General features: G+C 61.5%; 1 protein-coding gene across 2 annotated transcripts; it reads left to right on the forward strand.

The window, feature by feature from the left end:
• The first annotated feature begins 3850 nt into the window (after positions 1 to 3850).
• Positions 3851 to 20866, forward strand: LIF (LIF interleukin 6 family cytokine). Of its 2 annotated transcripts, none has more exons than XM_070385867.1 (4): positions 3851 to 3995; positions 14625 to 14745; positions 16460 to 16638; positions 17401 to 20866. In XM_070385867.1, exons 2-4 carry the CDS (start codon positions 14727 to 14729, stop codon positions 17809 to 17811), a joined length of 609 nt encoding a protein of 202 aa, XP_070241968.1. In that variant the 5' UTR covers positions 3851 to 3995; positions 14625 to 14726; the 3' UTR covers positions 17812 to 20866. The 2 variants fall into 2 exon arrangements, with proteins under 2 accessions (XP_070241968.1, XP_070241969.1); XM_070385868.1 differs by lacking the exon at positions 3851 to 3995 and adding an exon at positions 12244 to 12467.
• Positions 20867 to 22584: the final 1718 nt, after the last annotated feature.

Here is a 22584-nt window from a genome sequence, read left to right on the forward strand (position 1 = left end):
TTGTAGGCAGATTCTTTACCAACTGAGCCACAAGGGAAGCCCAACGCTGGAGTGGGTAGCTTATCCCTTTTCCAGCGGATCTTCCTGACCCAGGAATCAACCCGGGGTCTCCTGCATTGCAGGCGGATTCTTTACCAACTGAGCTACCAGGGAGTCACTAAGTCATGTCCAGCTCTTGCGACCCCATGAACTGTAGCCCGCCAGGCTCCTCTGTCCATCGGATTTCCCAAGCAGGAATACTGGAGTGGGTAGCCATTTCCTTCTCCAGAGGATCTTCCGGACCCAGGGATAGAATCCAGGTCTCCTGCATTGCAGGCAGTTTCTTTATCATCTGAGCCACCAGGGAAGCCCCTGGTGTGTTTCGTGAAACAGACAAGATAATAATAGATCTTGTCTCAGATATGGCCTGCAACCTGGTAGGTGCCTTGAAACTGTTTCCTGAAGGGCCCCAGGTCCGGTAGGGATTCCACCTGGCTGCCCCCAATGCTCAGGGCCTCACCCCTGGAAGGTCATCTATACATCAGTGACATGCGAAGCGGCAGCTACAAAGGAAGGGCTCACAGAATTAGATGAACTTGACCTAGATCAGTCCCTGGCCACCCCCATTTCTGGTGGGAACAAGACTTAACATGGGGTGGAAGAGAACTCCACCCACTATGACCTACTTCGCTGATGAGAAGACTGAGGCTCAGAGAATTTGAGTGACCTGCCCAGGTCCTCAGAGCCAATTTCCTGGGGGCGGGCACATTTTGAATTCCGGTCCATTGGACATCAGCGCGGGAGCATCCTCCCATTACCTTTCAACCTCTGTAACTCTGCTGACAAATTCACAAGTTCCCCGGGGCACAGAGCTCCCAGAAGAGGGGTCAGACAGACGACAGACAAGCAAAAGAACGGACAGGAGCACCTGAGGTTGCAGTGCGAGCTTGAGCTTGGCAAAAACAAAGCGGTGATGAAACAGAGAGCGAGAGTCTGGAGATGTGAGTGGTCAGCGGTGCACCTGGAAGAAGTGACATCCACTCTGCAGCCTGAACGACGCACAGGAGGAGGGGTGGAGCCTCTAGGTGGCAGAAAGGGCCAGGGCAAAAAAATGGTCTGAGCATTCAAGAATTGGTGCAGTGAGTGAGGGTATTGCTGATTCATCAAAAGGGCCTAGAGGGGGACAGCCTCTTGCTCAAGGTCACAGAACAAGTTAGTGCAGGGCTGGGGCTAGAACTCCAGGTCTCTTACTCGCAGCCAGGGCATACCCTCTGTATTCCAGGCTGTTTACAAAGTACTTAGTAAAGGCTCTCCGTTACCTGCCCCCCGCCCCCTGCCCACCAGCCCCAGTGGGGCTCCCTCTTGCTCTTGGGCTTCCTGCCATACCAGCCACTTTTGGATCCCAGTGGACCTCGCCCCACAAGGCCCCTGCCGGTGCTCTTCTGTCTGCAGTGCTGTGCTTCTTCTGGTCAGCTCATCCTTGGCTGGGTCCAGCAACGTGGTAACTTTTCTCAAAAGTGTCCAACGGGGCGGCGGGGGCCTCAGCTCATGTGGCATTTGCACTGCCTGTCCGCCTCCCCTGCTAGCCTAGAGCCTCCGAGGACAGAGTCCACCTCTGTCTTCTCTGCCCGGTCCCAGCACGCAGCAGGAGCCCAGTGAGGAGCCGGGCGGGGAGCCCAGCCTAGACTGGTGCTCCCCAGGTGCCCTCGACGGCAGACGGCTGGCCTTGCTCTTTGTGGCCCTGTTCAAGCGTGGTGGTGCTGCTGGGGGTGGTCTTTCCTCGGACCAGGCTGCTGGGAAGCTGTGGGTGGAAGGTGGGCAGATCCGGAGAGCCAGGCACCTACAGTCTCCCTGAGCGGAAGGGGATCCGGCTCTGTAGCTGCCTGTGGAGAGGGCCAAAGAGGTTCTGGGCAAGGAAGAGCTGGCAAGGGAGCTGGCAAGCCCAGGGTGGTGGCTCTCCGTCCTGCCTGGTACCCACCTGGCAGGAAGCAGATCAGGCAGCCCCCAGATGCTGAGGTGGGGGCCTCAGGGGTCTGTCAGTGAGGACGTGTCACCTCCATGACGCTGTCTCCCGAGGACGCCCCAAGCTGCAGGTGCCACCATCTCCAGCTCGGTCCCAGAGCCGCAGACGGCCGGGTGCCCCGTGGATGCCTCGAGGCCGCGCTCAGCCCCAGGCCTGCACCTCACCCCATGTGCCCTCACGGACGCTCCAGCAGCCCAGTGCACCTCCCGCAGCCTCAGTCTGAGGGTCATTTCTGTCATCTGTGCCTGGAGTTAGGAGAAGCCCTCTCAGCTCCCCTCCCCGCTCCCTGCGGCCACAGCTGCGTGAAGCTGGGGTTCGGGGCGGCGGCTCTACGAAAGCTTTTGCACCTCAGTGTGCGTGGACTCCCTGCGCCCCGCGGGCCTGCACACAGTGCAAGCTCCCCACAGTGGCGGCTCGTGTGACGGGGCCGCCATCCACAGGCCAGCTGGCCCAGGGTCAGGGAGAGAGAGGAGGCCTCTGGCAGCTCTGCTGCTGGGATCGACCGGGAGCTGGGTTTTCTTTCCTGTCTCAAGCTTTTCAGGGTGACGGTCACAGCCCCTCAGTCAACCCTGCACGTCACTCACACACACACACACACACACACACACACACACACACAGATGGAAAGTTCCCTGGGAAACGGCAGCAAGGGGGCCCGGCACTTAGTCTGCCTCCAGAAAAGACCCCCTGCGTGCTCGGGGCAGAGCTGGGCCTCGGGCCTGCACGCCCTTGCCGCCCGCCATCTCTGCTGCGACGCGTCCGTCCCTCTCAAGGGATGGGAGAGGACGTGAAGGGTCAGCAGAGTGACCCCACGCCCCCGCCCCGGGCTCCGTGCACCCTCCGGCTGAGCCCCGGCGTCCCCAGCAGCTTGGTAGACTCGGTTACCAGGCTGCCTCCCAGGCGGGGCAGAGGTTTTCCCCGAGACAGTGGAACACGGGGCCTGCGGGGCTATCATTAGGCAGGTGTCCGAGCCACATCTCCTTTCTTTTCTCTCCCTCTTTTTCCCTTTTCATCGCTGCTTTTCTTTCTTTGTAGCTCTCCTCCTCTTTCTGTCCCTGTGGCCCCCCGCTCCCCGTCCGCCTCTCCCCACTGCCCACGCCAGGCCTGGGACCCGGAGTGCCCACAGAACGCCTTTTCCACGCCAAGGAAAGGGTCACAGTCCACAGTCAAGAGTGGGGAGGCCCCATGCTCGGCCGGCGCAGCTGCCGGCTTCCTGGGGCGGCCCTGAGGGCTGGGCTCTGCCGGCTCGGGGAGGGGTGAAGGTCTCGGGAGCGGGTGGGGTTGGGCAGGTGGGGCCCCTTGCCCGTGGAGGAAGGCGGGCCAGGCGGGCCGGGGTGCCGAGGTGGGTGCCGGGGCAGGGAGAGGTGGCTCAAGGGGCACCGTGTCCGGGGTTGGGGGCTGGCTGCAGCTCTGTGACTCCTCCGGCGACGGGGACGAGGGGACACGGCCCCGGTGCACACGGCCCGTGGCAGGTCTGAGTCAAAACACCTAAGGCCGACCCCGGCCGGTCATGTGGAGGGCTGCCCAGTCATCGCCTTATGCCGGCCTGGATCACCCTGGCGGGCTGGGCGCCGCCCAGTCAGCTGTGAGTCAGGCCCCGGCGGCCTCGCCACGCAGCACAGGGCAGGGGCCGCCTGGGCACAGGGACGCCCCCTCCCCAGCCCTGGCCGCGCTTCTCTCCTCGGCGGGCCTGAAGAGCCTGGCCCACCTGTGTCAGGGGCAGTCTGGCCAGGAACCTGGGCCGCCCGGCCCCCGTGGCCCCCAGCCCTTCAGCTTGGGGGGGGGAGTGGGGGGGTGGAAGTGGGGGGAGCCTCCGGGCCACCCGGCCCTGGACGGGAAGTCAAGTCGGGGGCGGAGTGAGGAGACGTCTCCAGAGAAGGTTCAGCAGGCGAGGGAAGCAGCAGAGGGCCCAGCCCCACGTCGATGGTGCCCCACTGAAGACCCAGCCAGCGCTCCGCCAGACAGCCAAGGGTCCAGCGTGCCCTGAACCACGGTAGGCTTCCCCCAATTTACGCTCAGCGCAGGTAGACGTCACCCGTCCCCTTGTGTGTGGGGGTACCTGGTGGCCCACCTGGCTCTCCAGGCCTCAGTCTCCCCATCTGCACAATGGGCATGGTAAGACATGCCTGCACAGCTCTGTCAGCCCAGGGAGGTAGAGTTTGGACCAGATGTGAAAGTGTTATTCATGCAGACACCTGGGGGGTTAAAGATCATGGTGGGGTTAAAGGGCAGAGGAGCACTGGATGGGGAGGCTGGGACCCTGGCTTTGTGTCATTCCGAAGGGGTCACCCCTCTGGAGGGGGGGGTGTGGATTCCTGGATTCCCAAAGGGCCCTCAAGTTCCCTTTTCCCCAGAACAGGGAAGGGGTCTGAGCTCATGATGGCCTAGCTTCCCTTGGGATGGAGACCTGGCAGGCAGAGGGTCCCTGTCCCTCCCAGAAGGGGCTGCGGTGGGTCACGGGGTGGCCCCCTGCCTGCCTCTGCTTTGGGGAGAAGAGAGAGAATCTTTACTAAAGTGAAGTCTCTGATGGGAGGCTGTGGGGTGTGTGGTCTGTCAAGGTCATGGCCGCTGTGCTTTTGACCTTGACCCAGAGAGGACTCGACCTCTGTGTGCTTTGCTCACTCTGTAAGATGGGCTTAACTGTGGTGTGGGGGCCCCAGATCCTGGGGCCATGTAGGAGTGGAAGGAGAAAAGTAGTCTGCACAGAGCTTGGCACCATGTGGGAGGGCCCCTTGGCATAAATAATTGGACAAGGGGCTGGACCCCAATTTTGCCATCAGCGGTTCCCCAGGACTGGGAAGAGGCTTGCAGGGGTGGTGGCTGGGGGGTGGGGACACTGTCCCCGGGGCCCGTCCTGGGTACGGACGGTCCTAGGTACGGGTAGGTGGTCCTGGGCCTGAGGTGGGTGGGAAGGGGCAGCAGTCTCCCACCTCCCCTCCCCACCACCTCCCCTCCTCACCCCCAGAGCTCCAGCTGCAGGGAGGCACAGAAGCCCCCTCCCCAAGCCTCCTCCCCAAGCTGCATGTGGTCTTTGGCGCCCCCTTGTGGCCCGCGCCCCGACCCCAGGTGCTCAGCAGGGCGCGCGCCCCTCCAGGAGCCCCCCGCCCCCCCCACCTGCCACCTCCCGCACCGGGGCTGACGGCCTCTTCGGCCTACCCTCCATTCCCAGTCCCCCGCATCTCTGCCCACTTCCTCAATCCCCAAATCCCGCCCTGCCCAGCCCTCGGGGAGGTACTGACCCAGTCAGGCGGACCTGGGACTGATGGTGCCTCGGCCACGGTGCCTGCTGCCCACTGGTCAGTGGGGGGCGCTGCAGCCCGCGGCTTGGAGCTGAGCTCAGCGACTGAGTGCTGGAGACCTCAGGGCGGTGAGCTGGGGACTTGGCCTTCACCGGCGCTGGGCCCAGCTTTGCAGGACTCCTGGGAGGCTTTCTCTACCCTCCACCACCCCACCTTGTAGTCTACGTCTCAGAGAGCCTTTCCAGCTCCTTCGAGACCGATGGCCTTCTTCTTAGGCTGGTTTTACAGATGGGGAAACTGAGACTCCTAAAACCTTCTTTCTGGAACCCTCACAGCTAATCAGGACTAAAAGCCAGGCTTCTGGACTCCTTGTCTGGGACCCGAGGGAAGCAAGCAGCTCACCTGGCTGTTGGGGATGTGTCACCAACTTGCTGTGTGGCCTTGAAAAAGTCACTTCCCCTCTCTGGGTCCCACCTGTGACATCTTAACTCATGCATGCTAAGTCGTTTTAGTTGTGTTCAACTCTTCCTGACCCCCTGGACTGTAGCCCGCCAGACTCCTCTGTCCATGGGATTCTCCAGGCAAGAATACTGGAGTGGGTTGCCAGACCCTCCTGCAGGGGATCTTCCCAATCCTGGGATGCAACCCTTATGTCTCCTGAATTGGCAGTGAGTTCTTTACCACTAGCGCCACCTGGGAAGCACCTTTAACAGCTCAGATAATAATGTCAGTCTCTCAGGCCTGTCTCGGTGCTGCCTGGGTTTTCCAGAGGGTAATTGCTAACCTCACAGGTTGACAATTGTCCCGATTTATGCCTGGAAAATCCAGTGGACAGAGGAGCCTGGTAGGCTACAGTCCATGGGGTCGCAAAGAGTCAGACACGACTGAGCGACTTCACTTTGTCCTACTTTGTCCGTTTGTTCTTGGAACTGGGGTCTGAGCAATGAGGTCACCTGTCTGAGGTCATGAGTGGCCGAGCTAGGACTACACTTTTGGCCTGGCTGATCGCAGAGACCACCAACCTCACACCCCTGCAGCCTCATCGTTCCAACCTTTTCCCTTTACAAGTCAGGGCGCAGAGGAAGAGGAAGCCAGGACGGTCTTTAAGCTCCCCAGGCTAACGGCGCTTTAGGAGGCAGGTGGGCTCTTGGAGGGGACCCTAAGACTGGGGATCTACAGGCCACCATCTTCCTTCTGAGGGTCCCCTGCTGTCACCCTGCTGGCCAGAGTGGACTCTGGGGAGACCACAGCCACCGAGGGAGGGGCTTGTAGGATTCTGGCTCTGTAGACAGTTCACTGTGATCCCGGGGCAGGCTTGGTCCCACCCAGAAAGGGAGGAAGCGGAAACAGGGTCTGGGGCGGGGCGGGGGTGGAGGAGGCCCGGTTGGGCAGGAGATCAGAGCAGGATTGTGTCATGGAGTCCTGCAGCTGATAAGCAGCTGAGCGGCCGGTTCAGACAGAAGGAGGGGCTCCCTGGGGTTGGGGTGGGGCTGAGACTCATCCTGGGGACCCCCTGGCCCCTTGCTGCCCATGAGCCGTAGACCACAGCTGGCCTCCTGCTCCAGTGGGAGGGAGGTTGTGGGGGTCTTGGGGTGGAGAGCTGTCTCCATCACACCCTGGGTGACCTCAGGCAAATCGTTCGCCTCTCTGAGCCTCAGTTTCCATGTATGTAAAACCAGGGTTCAAAGGTCTCCCGAGGGAATAGGGGTCCGGGCTGCAGATAACCGGAGAGTCTTGTGGGTGCTTTGCTTGCTTGGGGGAGGCAGTGGGACGGATGCTCATGAAGGCCTATGGGGTCTGCGCTGGGCCAGCCACAGGAAGCAGAGCTAGAGTAGCCCAAGGGTGCGGGTTGGGGTAGGGGACGGTGCTGTCTGGCGGTTCCCGGAAGATGCAGGAGGCGGCTTGGCCCTCCCCTACCTGGTCCCGTCCCACCTCCCCTGACTTCAGGGAGCGCATCTCCTGTTCTCTCTCCAGGAGAGCAGTTCGGCCCCAGCTGGGCCTCGTCCCCTCCGTCCTCCCCGCCCGCTGGGACTGGGCTTCTCTGCTCTTTCCATCTTATCACCGGCCGGAGTCTCACATCACCTCCCACCCACCATCCTCTGGACACTTCCTCAGTCCCCACAGGCGCCCAGGGACGGTTCGGGGAGAAGGCCCGGCCGCTTCCCTGACATCATCTCTGGGGTCGGGTCAGGGTGGCCCAGCGAGCGGGAGCTCGGCTGGGGGAGGGAGGCCGGGCTCCACCTCAGGGCGGCCCGTTTCAGGCCGAGTGGGTCTGCGGGACTGCTTCCTGTCCTGTTTATGGCCTCCGAATTCAGGAAATCATTGAGTGAAACATCCTCACCCCCCACCCCCGACCCCACCCCAACCCCCAACCTCGGCCCCGATTATTTAATAGGAGCCGAGCTGTGGTCTCTCTCTCTCTTTTGGAAAATCCAGTGGGAGAAGGAAGCTGTCAGCTCAGCTCTGACCTCAGCTTTGTCCCTGAGCCAAGAGTCAGGGTGGCCAGGGCAGGGGGGCGGTGCTGGGGCGGGGTGGGGAGGAAACAGCTGCCGGTGGCCCCGTGACGTGACGCGAGGCCGCCGCACGGTTCCCAGGGGCGGGGGCTGGCGGGTGCGGAGCCGGGGCGCTGGAGACGCACTCAGGGGCGCGCGCACGCACGCTGCGTCAGGCCGCCCCACTCGTGTCCAGAGACCCCTGCCACGCACAGACCCGCACAGACTCATACAGGCTCCGGGCACACGGCGACACACACACAAGCGGAATCACACAGGGGCTCAGCCAGGGGTGGGTGGTGGGTCCACCCCGGCTCCCTCCCAGCCTCCCTCACACACACAGGGCAGACGCACAAGGGGCCTCACCAAACACACACACACACACACACACACACACACGTGCCTGCGAATGCCCACCCAGGCCGGGAGACACAGGCCCACGGGGAGCCCGGCGGGCGCTCCCAGACACAGGCTGGGCCTCTGGGGCTGGGGGCCACCCTATCCCTTTATGACCCCATCGACCGTAGCCCGCCAGGCTCCTCTGCCCATGGGATTCTCCAGGCAAGAGTACTGGAGTGGGTCGTCATTTCCTTCTCCAGGGGATCCTCCCGACCCAGGGTTCAAACCCTGGTCTCCTGCATGGCAGGCAGATTCTTTACTGTTTGAGGGCTGCCGGTAGCCCCTGAGGGCTGCCCTGGATTCGGACTGGCCGCGTGCCCCTCCCGCTGCCCGCAGCAAAGGATGAAGGGCTCTGCGGCTGACAAGGAGGGGCCTGTGACTGTTCCGGGGCCCCACCCGGGCGGGGCAGGGGTCTGAGGCTGCGGAAGGGAGTGAACGGTGAGAGGAGAGGGCCTTTGTCTCCGCACCTCCCCACCCCACCTTGAACACCCGCCCAGCCCCACCCTACCTGCGGCACCTCCTGCCACTCCTGGTCCTCAAGGGACTGCTGCGGAGGACTAAGTCCGGGGCCCCATGCTGCCAGCTGCCTAGTGACCACGGGCAAGTCACTCCTCAGCCCCTCAGGGCCTGGCTTTCATCATCGATACCAGCGGCTTGCAAACGTTTTTTGACTGCGACCCACAGTTAGAAACACATTGCACCTTACAGCCAGAGGTGATGCACACGATGACACATACAGGCAACGGAAAAAAGAAGTTTCACAGAGCAGTGCTTGCCCTTGCTCTGGGCATGCCCAGTGATTTCGCTATTCCATTTTCTTTTGAAAGTGCTGGCGCCAACTCCGTAGATTTAATCCGTCATCTACTAAGAGGCAGAGATCTACAGTGGGAAAATACTGCTCTTTCTCTCTGCCTGTGATGGTCTCAAGCTAGTTTGAAACTCAGGGAGAACCCGGGGGAGGCCAAAGTGCTTGCAGAGGCTAGCATACCACGTCCATGAAGGGCTGATGCAAGAACAATCTGGGAGGAGAGACACCCATTCTCTAGATGGAGGCAAGGAGGACAGGGCCCCAAGTTCAGTTAGGCCCCGTGCAACTTGGCATGGACCCCGGAGGCAAGGCTCTGACCCCACTGATGATCAGAGCTCTGTGGGCTGCTGCTGCCCTTGCAATTTCTATCAGAATTGAAGGAAAAAAAAAAAATGCAGTCACTCTGATTCACCTCCAGGGGGGTGATTCCTGACGCAGAACCAGTCAGGAAATGTCAGGGTGATGCTGGGGGCAGTTGGCAGGAGACCAGGGTGGTTTCTAGCTCCTGCTCGGCTCCCGAGGGTATGTGGCTGGCCCCTGACCGAGATTTGATGGGATGAGGGTGAGAAGAGCAGACTAGAGGCCCTGGCACTGGACCTCAAGTGCCCCAAAGACAGCTGGAAGGGAAGTACCGCTTATCCCCAAGGCGGGAAGTATTCCTGTCCCCCCGTGGAGGCTCTGGGAGGTTGCCTGTTCCCCCAAGCATCCACGCCACGCTCTGTGTACTGAGAGGTCCCACGAGCCCTCCTTGGCTTAACTCTCAGACCGCAGGTGGTACACTGATCCCCGAACCCAAGCACAATCCAAGCCCCTGACTCAGGCTGAGGTTTGAGCCCCTCCTGTGTCCACTGCGGAGCTCTGGTGAGAAAAGCTGCCACGTGGCAGGCGCCGTGTGTTTCCCACTTAACATCCCGCTGACCGACCCATGAGCCCAGTATTACAGCATTCCCACTCCCAGTGGGGAACGGAGGGAGACTCAGAGAAAGGCAGTCGCCTCAGGTCACACAGTGACCTGCAGCATGGACAGGGTTCAAATACAAGCTTGCCTGGCTCTAAGCCACACCCTTACCATGGGTACCAGAACCACCCGGGGCCCCGGAGGGCCCAAGGTGACTTGCAAAACTGAGCCAGAAGCCACAGGAAAGTACACGAGAGCTTACGTGAGAGCCTGTGGACGGTGGAGGCGGGCGGCCCCGCAGGTGTAGTTACTAATACGTCCTCCTTTCTCAAGTGCCAAATAATGAGATACTTTTGCCTTTGGGGACAGGAAACCCAACTGCCAGGGCTGTGCCAGGAATTCCTGGGCTTCTCCTGTCTCCTTTGGCTGCCCCTCACTAGCCCTGGTCCCGGGTCACTCCCTCTGACCCCCAACTTCCTCCCCTGGGCCCATCTGACTGCCCTGTGCTCATTTCCCAGGTGGGAGCGTCAAGGCGAGGAGCGGGGCATGCACTGATGGTGACAGCAGCTGCTGGGTTTCAGAGAACTGAGATCTGAGCTGGGGACAGGGAAGAGATATGGGAAGGGAGGAGGGGGGCTGGCCCGGGCAGTGGGGGTTGCCCGGAGGACTCAGTTTCTGGGTCACTAGTCTTGGGGAATTCCCCGATGCCCAGCGAGCTGCTTACCTGGTGAGTAACTGCTGCTGGCTGCCCACACAGGATGCCCGGCTGCAAGGGTACCTCCCTACCACCCCCTGCCAATGGCCACTGCCACGTTGCCCTCTCCCCTGAATGCCCGGGGCCCAGGAAAGAGACAGACAGGCAGGGTGCTGTCCCCCACCCCCGCAACTCTGCCCCACCCCCCGCAGGGCTCTGCAGGGGGCGGCTGGTGATTCAAGCCCCTCTGAGCTGAGCTATGTCTCCTTCCTTCTCGGATGGGGCCGGGGGGTGAATCAGCTCCTGGGGGCGGTGAGGCTGGGTCAGCTGCTGTTTCTTCAGCTCAGGCCTGGGAAGGGGGTGGTCAGGGGCCAGGATGGGCTACAGGGAGAGAGAGCCCACCGCCATGCCACCCCTTGCCCAACAACCCATCTGATCTTCTTGGGGCATCCCGGAAGTTGGAGGCTCAAGGTTGTTTTGCTTCTGTTATCCATCAGGAGAGAATGAACGGACTCCTCTCCTGTCCCGCATTCCCCCTTTAGCCCTGGAGCATGCCTGAGTTTCCTCATCTGTAAAATGGGGACAAGAACAGGGAGGCAATAAGGAGGAATGATGCTGACAGGTAAAGGGGCTCGCTGGGTGGCCAGACCTGCGAACAGCCTGAGCCTACAGAGCGAACCCACAGCATAGGTGCCATTGTACCCATTTTACAGATGAATCAACCGAGGCCAGGAGGTGGTCACTTCCTCAAAGTCTCTAAACTCAACACTGGCAGAGCCAAACCTCTAACCCGAGTGTGACTGGGGCTGAAGTCCATGCTTCCAACCCACAGACTTCACGTTTCTTTTCAGCACAAGAGACTTGGCACAGACAGCTTTTGGAAACTAAAATGCTTTTAAAAATACTTAGCATCTACTCTGATGTAACCCCGAGCCAGGTGCCTTCGAGAGTCCACATGGAGGATCAGACCCTATCCAAGCACTCAAACAGCAAGGAATGAGTCTTGTTCCCACTTGAAAGGAGAATGGGCAGGATGAAGCAGATTCAGCCGGTCTGGGCTGTGAGAGGCCAGGGGAGGCTTCCTGGAAGAAGTGGCCCGAGTGCAGCCCACGACTCGTCATTCCCCTCTCAGTGTGAGGGGCTGCCGGCATCCATGTGGCCCTCTTTCAGGCCAGAGGCTGGGGGCCCAGGCCCGGTTCTATTGTTAACTCTCTGTGCTGCTCCGGGCAAGTGCCTTCACCTCTCTGAGCCTCAGTTTCCCCGTCGGAAAAATAAGACATGTGACATTCTAAGGCTTGTGGCTGGTGAGTGAGAATCAATAGAAAAGGAGGGGCTGGTGGCTAAAGCGAGTGGGAGAGAAATCGCTCTGAGGGGCCCGGGGAGGCCCCAGGCCAGCCCTGGACTTGGTTCCTGGAGAAAGGAGATGAGCAGGTGGATGGCACAGCTGCCCAGAGGAGCACCCCCTGGCCCCGGCCGCGTGGGCCCGAGTGTCCCCCTCACCCGAGGCCGGTCAGATCCCCAGCAGGCCCAGTGGTGCAGGAGCAGGACAGGCTGGGGATGAAGTCACAGCTGGAAGGGGCCTGGCTGGGGCTGCCACTCCAGGGTGGGGCCTGGGGTCACGACCCTGGAAGCAGGCGGCCAAGAAGGGAGGCTGCCTTCCGTGAGGAAGTTGGGGTGGGGGGGAAGCACACACACACAGCAGCGTGGAGAGGGAGGGAAGAAAACAAACTCCAGGAGACCGAAGCCGGCCTGGAGCGCGGCCTGGGCTGCCGATTCCCAGGGACCACGGCCACGTTGCAGGCGGCTCTGAGACCCTGCTCGGCCTTTGTCTCCGAGAGGCCCAGTGCAGGTGGTGGCCGGACATGGACAGGAGAGGGAGGCTGGGCCTGGGGTGCCGAGGGGCCCGGAACACTTGGGGAGCACGGACCAAGTCAGGTACCGTGTGAGGGGAAACTGAGGCAGGGGAGGGGGCCCGTCAGGGCGCAGGGGGTGGTGGTGAAGTGTCTTGCAGACTCGGCCCCACTTCCTGTTTCCTGCGGGGTGGGGCTGAGATGACATGGCGTTCGGGGGGGTGTTTTATAGGGCTGAGGGGGGGTGGTCTGGGCAGCCAGAGTCCGCTGGGAAGGAGATTGGAGGGACTGGGCCCGGAAGGCAGCGGGGCAGGAGGGAGATTCAGGGCACCTAGTGAGAGACTCGGGGAACCAGAGGATCCAGAGATGGGGGCCTCAAATGCATTTGGGGGTGCCCATCCAAAGAGTCAGGCGGAGTCATACGACGGGTCTGGGAGATGTAGGGGGTGCACGTGACCCTGAGTGGTCAGGCCCCTGTGCAGGAGAGACTTGGGGTGGGGGGCTGATGAGAGGGAGGTGACCTGGGATGTCCTGGGGTGTACACACACCCCAAAGCAGGTGTTGGAGGGGGGTTGAATGCCAGGTGGGGCCTCCCGCGGCCCCCAGGGAAGCCGCAAGGTGCAGAGCGGACAGGGAGGGGAGGAAGGCCAGTGTGGGCCCTGCCGGCTCCTCCCCCGCTGGGAAGTGCCCGCTGGGATGGGCAGTTTTATCAGCCCCACATCCAGGCCCTGTGCTGGGAGAGGGAGAGGGAGAGGGAGGAAGCAGCCTGGAGAGGGCAGGGCGTGTGTGAGGGGAGGGGGCACGGCAGCCGCAGGAGGGCTCGTCCTGGCACGAAGCGGGAGGAAGGAACGCGTGGCTGGGCAGGTCCGGGATGTGGCAAGAGGCGGGAGCTGGGGGCACCGGGCGGGGGTTGAGGGGGGATGGCTGAGGGAACTGGAAGCCAAGGAAAGGCTGCAGGGCTCCCCGGCCTTGGAGAATCAACTGTCCTGCCCCGCTGGCTCGCTGCTCAGGGTCAGGTGGGAGGGCTGTGGTGGATCCCAGGGGCAGGAGAATCTCCTGGGACGGGGGTACCCCTGGCAATTTTAGGGGCAGTGTGGTCCCAGATATGTGCCTGGCTGGCACTCCCCCACCTCTGTTTTTTCTTTTTTGAATGCTTTTTAATGGGAGGGGATGCCAAGCTCATTCTCCCTAGTCCTCACCATTCCTTCCTGCCCCTCATTCATTTCTGAACCTATCTGCCGCCAAAGACACCAGAATCTGTGACTCTGCCTAAGAGGCTCCGGAAGTGCCTTTAGGGGGCCATCACCCTGCTCTGAGCCCCAAGGGCCCTCCAAGCCGCTTCTGTTCTCCCCAACCATCTCTCCGCATCCCAAGGAGCAAGCCCAGGTTCAGTTGGCTAAGTCTCTGCTTCAAATGTCCTTTCAACATGGAAATGCAGGACCACCCTCCCTGGAAGGGAGCCGAGAGATCAGGCAAACGCCAGACGCACCACACTTTCCCCGAAGCTCCTCCCCAGCGAAGGCAGTCACAGCAGCCCCTCAGCTTTCATCTTGCCAGCCCCTCCTGGGCCCCACCGGTGGTCAGCAGTGCCGGCTTGCTGATGGCGCTCAGGAGGCCTGACCGTGTGGGACCCTGGGCAACCTGTCCTCTTGGGAGCCCCGCTTTGCCCGGTGGCAGCGGGCAGGATGGAGGAGGCCATCCCTGTGGTGGCTTCCAGGGCCCACGTTCAGTTTCGCTTTATTGCCGTCTAAAGTCCACGCCAGGGCCCCAGCCCTCTTCCTGGAACCTCCTTCTCAGCCAAGCCCCAGCCTGCCTCCTCCCCACTGCCCCCCTCCAAACCCCTTGACCAGGGGGCTGCAGGTGTCAGCTCCCATCTCCTTGCCTAGTTTCAAGCCACCTCCCCAAACCCAGGTGAGTCAGGGTTGTCTGGGGTGCCCACTTCCCCGGGGGAGGGGGGACCCTGATGACTCGGGGACCCTCCCTCCCCCCCATCTTCAAACAACTCCCAGGGCAAGCCGCTCAGGAAAACCGCAGGGTGTTTTGTTGAAGAGTTCATTATAATTTTATCAATCAAATTCTTAGAAGAGGGAAAAAGTCTGCTCTCCCCACCCTCCCCCCTCACTGCCCCCCCTCCACTCTCACTTTCTTCCATTCATAATTTCCTATGATGCACCTCAAACAACTTCCTGGACCGGGGATCCCTGCTAAATATAGCTGTTTCTCTCTCTGTCTTACAACACAGGCTCCAGTATATAAATCAGGCAAATTCCCCATTTGAGCATGAACCTCTGAAAACTGCCGGCATCTAAGGTCTCCTTCAAGGCCCTCTGGAGTGCAGCCCATAATGAAGGTCTTGGCGGCAGGTAAATCCACCCGCCCCCTGCCCTGGGCTGGCTTCCGCCGGGAGCCCCGGCCGCGGGCGCCGCGGCAAACTTGGGGCCCCTGGCGATCGCGAGCGGGACACCCACCCGCCGCAGACACACGGACACTTGGGGCGCCCGCGCAGCCGAGAGCCCGGGCCGCCGGAGGCGCCGGGTGGCGGCCGCCGCCGGGGGCGAGCGCGGGCACATGGTCCCCGCACCTCGCGCCCAGCCCGCCCGGGGCCCCGCAGGTTGGCGGGCCAGGCAGGGGGCGCCGCTGCCTTCCTCCTCCTCCTCCTCGCTCCTGAACTCTCGCCGCTGCTCTTCCCGCTCAGCTTTCTCCGGGATTCACCCTCCCTCTTTTCTTTCTTTTTCTTTCTTTCCGCTTTCTTTTCCAACCGCGTCCCCGGCTGCTCCCTGGGAGGGGCGCCGGCCGCCGGAGCAGCTCGCAAACTCCGGCCCGGGACGGGAGCAGGTGCCGCCTCCATCTGCTAGAGCCCGGAAAGCTGTGGTCTGTGCTAGGTGAGCCCGGGGTGTGGGGCACCCCCCGCCCCCCCGCCAGCCATCCTGGGGCCTGAGCCCTGCCTGGAGATGCTGGGAGGCACAGGGGACCCAGAAGTGAAGTCGAGGCTGCACTGTCCCAGCCGAGGAACGGGCTCCAGAGCGCCTCCCCTTCCTCCAGTCTCCTCGCTTCTCCAACTCTCACAGGTCCCCCGACCCCAGCCCTTGCTGCAGGGTCATCTGGAACACAGAGAAGGGTGGGTGGCAAGCAGGGCCCCCCTGCCCTCCCTGCGGGGAGGGGCGCTCCTGGACAGGCCTGGACAGATCTCCCCTCTCCCTCTCACCTTTCACTTCCCTCCCTCCCCCGCCCACCTGGCTGCCTGCAACCTTTTCCCTTTTTTTCTTTCCTGGTTGCACCATTCCCTCTCCCTCTCGAAGGCTCTGAGGGCGTCTGTGGAACCCCAGGATTCTCCTTGTCCTAACCCGCAACCTGGGACGAGGACCAGTGAACAAGAGTGTGGGGGGTGGGGGGTGGAGCGCGGAGGCCAGGAGCAGCAAGGAGCCAGGAGGGGAGGTTCTGAAGGATGCCCTGGCGCTGGAGAAGGGGGCAGAGTTGCAGCCCTGGGGTGGAGTCCAGGGTCCCAGATAGGGGACTGGCCACATCTGGAGGAGGAGGACCACAGAGAAGCTGGGGGAAGGTGACAGGATCAGGGGGAAAAAGGCCCAGTGAGCCCACATCACCGAGACAAGTTTGGGAGATGAGGGTCAGCAGAAACCCCCGCTCCCTGTGGGCCTGGTGGGAGCCCGCTCTGTGAGACAGGAGCATGAAGTAACACTTAGGAATCTGGACCTTCCTGGGGAGTTAAGGATCTTTTGCTTGAGACCTGGGGCATCGTCCCCTCCTGGCAGAGGCCTGGAGGGTTGGTATCACTCTGAATCCGGTTCTCAGCTGATAGGAACAGCTCATGTCCTGTCCCCCTCGGTCCCCTCAGGAGACAGCAGGGAGTGATAAACGGAGATTTAGCCATCTGGGGAGGTAGATGCAGGGACATTGCGAAAATCAGAAACCGCCAGGTCTGGAGAAGAGAGAGCTGGAGCCTGAGAGGGGAACGTCCCTGCAGGACCAGAGTCGCAGCCTCTCCCCTAAGCCGCTTGCCCGCTGCCCCCCCCGGCCCCCGGCCACCCCTGCTCATGGCTCCCCACCGCTTGTCTGCAGGAGTTGTGCCCTTGCTGCTGGTTCTCCACTGGAAACACGGGGCCGGGAGCCCCCTTCCCATCACCCCGGTCAACGCCACCTGTGCCACCCGCCATCCCTGTCCCAGCAACCTCATGAACCAGATCAGAAACCAGCTGGGACAACTCAACAGCAGTGCCAACAGCCTCTTTATCCTCTATGTAAGCCTCCCCCTCAGGGTGCCAAGGAATAGGCAGGGAGGGCTGGGGTCTGCAAGCAGGGACCTGGGCTGGTGCGGCTGGTCAGAGAAGGGAAGGGTGTGCGGTTTTGTCCCACTGCACCCAGATCCCCCCAGCTTCCTCCCCATCCCGCGGCCGAGGCCCGGCCTCTTTCCCCGGGTGCCAAGGTAGATGGGGCGGGGGGGGGCGGGCAGAGGCGCCTGGAGAAGAGGTGGCAGGCAGGGCTGGCACTTGTAGCATTGAGATTTGTCCACCTGGTGGAGGGAGGCAGATGACAGAGAGAGAGGTGGTGGAAGGGACTGGGGAGGTGCTGTTGAAAGAGACGGCGGGCTGTGGGTGACAGGGTGCAGAGCCGCCCAGGAAGAGGGTGAATGCGGTGGGTGAAAGGGCAAGTGTGTGTGGTGCACACGGCTGGAGGTGAGACCGGGTGTTTCCCCCCCTCTCCCTTGTGGTCCTGATGCGGGTGATGAGGAGGGTACCTCCTTGCGTGGGATAGAGGCTGGATGCTTTAGCAAGTGCATTCGCGCCCACTGCTACTTCTGGCTCTCGGGACAGTCCCGAGATGCCTGCAGGGCAAGTGATTGGGTTCTCAAGCCCCTGTGTGTGTGTGTGTGTGTGTGTGTGTGTGTGTATTGTGGGGGGGGCGGCACGGACGCCCAAGGGCTGACCACAGGCTGGGCAGCAGGGCTGGAGCAGCCGTCCCTGCCTCCCACTTCACCACCCCTCTGCCCCTCTGCTCCTCAGTACACGGCCCAGGGGGAGCCCTTCCCCAACAACCTGGACAAGCTGTGCAGCCCCAACGTGACTGACTTCCCGCCCTTCCACGCCAACGGCACGGAGAAGGCCCGGCTGGTGGAGCTGTACCGCATCATCGCGTACCTGGGCGCCTCCCTGGGCAACATCACGAGAGACCAGAAGGTCCTCAACCCCTACGCCCACGGCCTGCACAGCAAGCTGAGCACCACGGCCGACGTCCTGCGGGGTCTGCTCAGCAACGTGCTCTGCCGCTTGTGCAGCAAGTACCACGTGAGCCACGTGGACGTGACCTACGGCCCCGACACCTCGGGCAAGGACGTCTTCCAGAAGAAGAAGCTGGGCTGTCAGCTCCTGGGGAAGTACAAGCAGGTCATCGCTGTGTTGGCCCAGGCCTTCTAGACGGGAGGTCTTAGATAGTAGGGGACTCTCCAACTGCAGCCGTGGCCCAGAGCACTGCCAGACCCGAGTAGGGGCCGCTGGCAGACCCCTGAGGGGGTTCCTGGCCGGTCCACTCCCCTCCAGGGTGGGCCGCCACGAAGCCGAGCAGAGCCAGAACTCCCAGAGGCAGAACCTATACGTGGTGCCAACTAGAAAGGAAGGCGCCCCTTCTTCTGGGAGACTACAGCCGGGCACGCAGTGTCGGGCTGGATTTTGGCCCCTGACTCATCCCCTCGGCCAGGGTCTTTGTGAGCAAACCCCAAAAGTTGTCTCTGGCGACCCTGACCACGGGGTGAGACAGCAGGGGTCGGGGGCACTAACCCGCGACCCCCCAGCAGAATGACCACCATCAGTGCCTTGGCTGACCTTGAAAGGTCTGGTTGGAGCTCAGGCAGCCCGGAGGGGCTGGGATCCGGAAGGACCCTTGGCTCCTACAGGTATGGAGAGTTGGAAGTCTAGAACGGGAGCTGTGGTTTGAGATGCTGCCTTGCTTGGGCGAGACTGGGGAGTTCAGGCCTATAGCTCTCAGGTGGAAGGTTCCAGAAGGAGGCCACATGGCCCTCCAGGCTCTCGGGGAGGCAGAGAGAGGCCACATGTAGGCCGGGGAAGGAAGAGAGGCCCTTGAAAGTCTTGACGGGCTCCCCTTCCTTGAGCCCAAAGTCTGTCCTGCCATCCTTGCTGGCCGCGGGGTCGAGGGGCTGGACCTGGAGGCGGGGTGTGTGGGGGCGGGCAGGCTGCAAAGTCAGGTGAGGAGGTTCTGAGGGGATCCAGAGTCTTGTGGGCGAGGGTGTGCGGATGGAGTAGGTCAGAGTGGCAGCTCCCGTCTGAGGCCCACCGAGGCCCGGTGAGGTCACACAGAGGTACGCCGGGGGCACCAGAGGCCATCCGTCGCTGGTCCCTGGAGCAGGGGGACGGTGGGAGTTGAGGTCAGGGTCTCAGAAGCCTGAGAGCCGAGAGTGCTGTGTGCCTGACTCAGCATGATTGTCTATTTATTTTGATGCCCTATTTATATTAACTTATTGGTGCTTCAAATGGCAAAAGTTCACCCCCCTTTCCCTGCTCCCCTTTCTCCAACGGAAATAATGTGATGGCTCCTTCTGTGGGAGCTGGGGGCCAGGCCTTCGCAGGACCTGGTCTGGAAGTCAAAGATGTTACAAGGTAGGGTGAGCCTTACGGATGAAGCTCAGAGAAGGGTTAGGAGCTGAGAGCACTGGTCAGTCTGGGTGGGGGCAGGGACCTGACGCCAACCCCCACTGCAACTGTGACCGGCTCTGGGGGCCGTCATGTTCCTTGGCTCCAAGGGATTCATTCAATGCTGCGTTCTCGGTGCCCCTGGGACTGTGCTGCTGGAGGCGACCTTCACGGCGGAGACAAAGCCCTGGGCAAGGCAAGCTGCCGCTGTTTCTTTTGCCCCGGCCGCCTCTAGGCCAGCAGTCGAGGGGCCCCGGAACCGTCCTGACCAGCACCCAGTGGGAGGCGCCTTCTCCGGTGGCCCGAACACCCGCAGAGGGTGAGGGGGCCTGGCTGCGTCTCGGGAAGCCAGGGCGGCCCTGGGGAGGAGGCCCCTGCTCCGGGGAGGAGGATGAGGAGGCCCCGGGACGCGGACCAGGAAGCTGTGGTCCCTCCTGCCCCACCTCCCCCAAACCCCCCGCCCATGTCTGGGTTCCCAGGCAGGGAACCCGATCCTGTGCCTTTGTGCCGGGGCCAGGCGCTCCGAGCAACGCCCTCTGGTCTGGGAGCTGGGGCAGCTGCTAAGATCAGGGTTCTGGCTTCTTCTCAAACCCTGAGCGGGGCGGCAAGCCTTGCCGTTCAGCCAGCGTGATTATGGTACTTTTGCACTCACTTTGCACCTCTCTGTCACCTCTAAGCACTTTACTTGTGCCCAGTGCCCATCGGGACGGCCCGTCCCATTGGCAAGACTTTTGCGGCGGGTGGCAGAGCAGACCACGATGGGTTATGTGCTTTCTGACACCGTCTTAATGAGGCTCACCCCCAGCCTTGTCCAGGATCTCAGCCTGCCGTGCCCCCCATCACTCTGCTCATCCCGTGAACGTGGCTCGGAAGGCTGGGGCCACCTGGCCTCCCATCATCTCATCACCCCTGGACACAGACTCCTGGCGCTGGGCCCACCTGGGCAGCCTCCGAGGCTCAGGGGTACCAGCAATTCACCCCACTCCCACCCCTCCCCAGGCCCGGCCCCGGCTCTGCCTCTCACCCGCTCCCCCAGCCTCAGTGCTCTTAGCAGACCCCGTCTGGCAGATGGGCACCCACTTTGCACAGCATCTCTGAATCTTGGAGCCTTTGTGTGGGAAAAGCTTGGCAGGGCAGGAAGCTGTCCACTTCCTCCTTTGTTTCATCTGCTGGTTTTGACCTGCACCTGTATCCTGGGTCATGACCCCAGCCCGCGGAGGAGAGGGCAGCAGGTGGGACTGTCGGGTTGTTTTTTTTTTTGCAGTTGATTGAAAGAGCGGTATTGGGGACCTTATTTATTTAAAAAAGAAATTTAAAATGAGAAAGCACCACTATTTATTTGTCTCTCCTCCTCCTTGTCCTTGTCCCCCTCGTCTTGTCCCCTCCCTGGGGACGTGCCCCCAGATAGAAGTCCAGCTCTGCCTTGGGGCTCTCCACAATAGACATCGCGTGTGGGGCTGGAGGCCAGAACCAAGCGAGAAATTAGCTTCCCTTCAGATGGTACAGATGCCTTTCACTTCTGGATTCCCCCCACCTCCCCCACCCCCTCCCCCACCGCCCCCCGCCCGTACCTGGGCATCGCTCCCATCCACACAGCGAGCTCTGCGCATCCTTCCCTGCTTCCCTCCCTCCTTTCTACTGGAGAGGACTTGGCCTTGGGGGACAAATTCCTCTTTGATGAATGTACCCTGTGGGAATGTTTCATACTGACAGATTATTTTTATTTATTCAATGTCCATATTTAAAATATTTATTTTTTATACTGAAGGAGTACTTTTTTTTTAAGAAAAAAAAGAGAAATTAATAAAGAATCTGCTCTTGGCAAGCTTTCTGGATTGTATTCTTGTGGGGAGACAGGGCTGGACGGGCCGGCGGGAAGAGGAGGTGCTTCCACTGGGCCAGGGTGTCCGCGTGGGTGGGGGCAGGGTGGGCAGATCGTGGGCGCAGTCAGGACAAAGTGGGTGTTGCCAGGAGGCCCTGTCCGGCTCTCCCACTGGTGCCCCTGTTCACCTGGGGACCCCCTTTCCCTGTAACCTTCTTCCCAGCCACCTGGGACCCCTTCCTTGGGGAACAAGAGAGTCTGGAACTGGACAGCCACAGATTTAGGGGCTCTGGAGACGCCCCCAGTGTCTCTTGGTCCTTTGTTCTGGGGTTTGGGTCCAGGGCTCCCCCAGCTGAGATTCCTTTAGGGGTGTGGGCAGTTTTCCGAGAGCCATCTACGTGCTCTTTCAGGAATGTTTGTCAATGGCAGGTCACGTGTAGATTTCCAAAGGCGTGTAGGATACAGTTCATGCCTCTGGAAGCTCCCAGCCCAGTGGGACAGTGACTGAGTGTGTGTCCGAGCGTTTGTGTGTGCGCTCCCAGGCCAGTGGGACAGTGACTGAGTGTGTGTGTGTGCGCGTGTGCGCGCGCGCTCAGTGATGGAAATGGTACAGAGAAGGCCCTGAGCAAGGTGGAGACGCCCCCGCTGCCCAGCAGGCCGAGACCCTCTGCTCTCTGCTGCTCTATGTGCAGTGAAGGGTCTGGACTCACAGCGCACTGGCCTCGCCTGGCGGGGATCACGAAGGCCTCGTCTCCTCTCCTTGTTAAAGGGCAGGTTTCAATTTGGCACATTTGGGTGGGGAGGGGGCGGATTCTTGCCGAATTGAAAGCTGCCCTTGAAAAAGAGCCCAGGTGATGCGAGTGTACCTTAAAGCCCAGGAAGGGCTGCCCTACCCCTTCTCCACCTCTCCCTCTTCCTGAGCCCGTGACACCAAGACGCCAAGTGTGAGTCTCCAAGGGCCACAAGGAGGGGGGCTACCGGGAGGGAGAGGCCGGGGCCCCCTGGGAGCCCCCAAACCCGTGCCGTTTGCGGGTTTTCCTCCTAAAGTCCTGGTAGGGGCGAGGGGATTGGCTGAAGGCCACAGCCCTCAGCGTCCCCCAGCTCTCCTTCTCTTGCGGGAGACAAGGTTGAAGCTTTTGGAAAGAAACCTTCACTAGAGAGAAATGCAGTGAACGCCAGAGCCCAGACAGGAGGGAGGTGCAGGGGCGTCAGGCCCTCGGTGCCGTCTTGGGGGCTGGGCCCCGGGGTCTGTCCTCGCCTCTGAGGGGAGTTCTTACCCCAGGAGAGGGCAGGTTTTCTGTTCTCTGCCCTGCCGTGCCCCATTCTGGCCAGAGGAACCAAAGGTGGTTAATTGGTCATCGGTGACCCTCCCGTAAAAGATGAAACAGCTGGTGGAGGGGAAAAAGAAAGCAACCCCTCCGCCCCCTGCTCTGCTGGGAAGGCCGTGCCCTGAGGCCCGGGTCCTTGTGGTGCCGCTGCTGTGCGTGCGGTCCTGTGACCTCCCTCGTGAGCTCAGCTCTCTTATCTGTGAAACTGCAAGAGGGACAGTGACCAATATTGTGTCTCTATCGACTTTGCAGGCTGCCAAAAGGCACCCGTGGGCCAGGAACTAGAGGCGCTGCGATGAATCTGATGAATCCGTGGGAGGAGATGGAGAAAAGAGAACCCAGCTCAGACCCTGGTGCCATCTCTGCAGGGGAGAGGAGGGTCCTCGCCCCAGG

This window comes from Bos mutus, chromosome 17, assembly GCF_027580195.1.
Source record: "Bos mutus isolate GX-2022 chromosome 17, NWIPB_WYAK_1.1, whole genome shotgun sequence".
Classification (NCBI taxonomy): Eukaryota; Metazoa; Chordata; class Mammalia; order Artiodactyla; family Bovidae; genus Bos; species Bos mutus.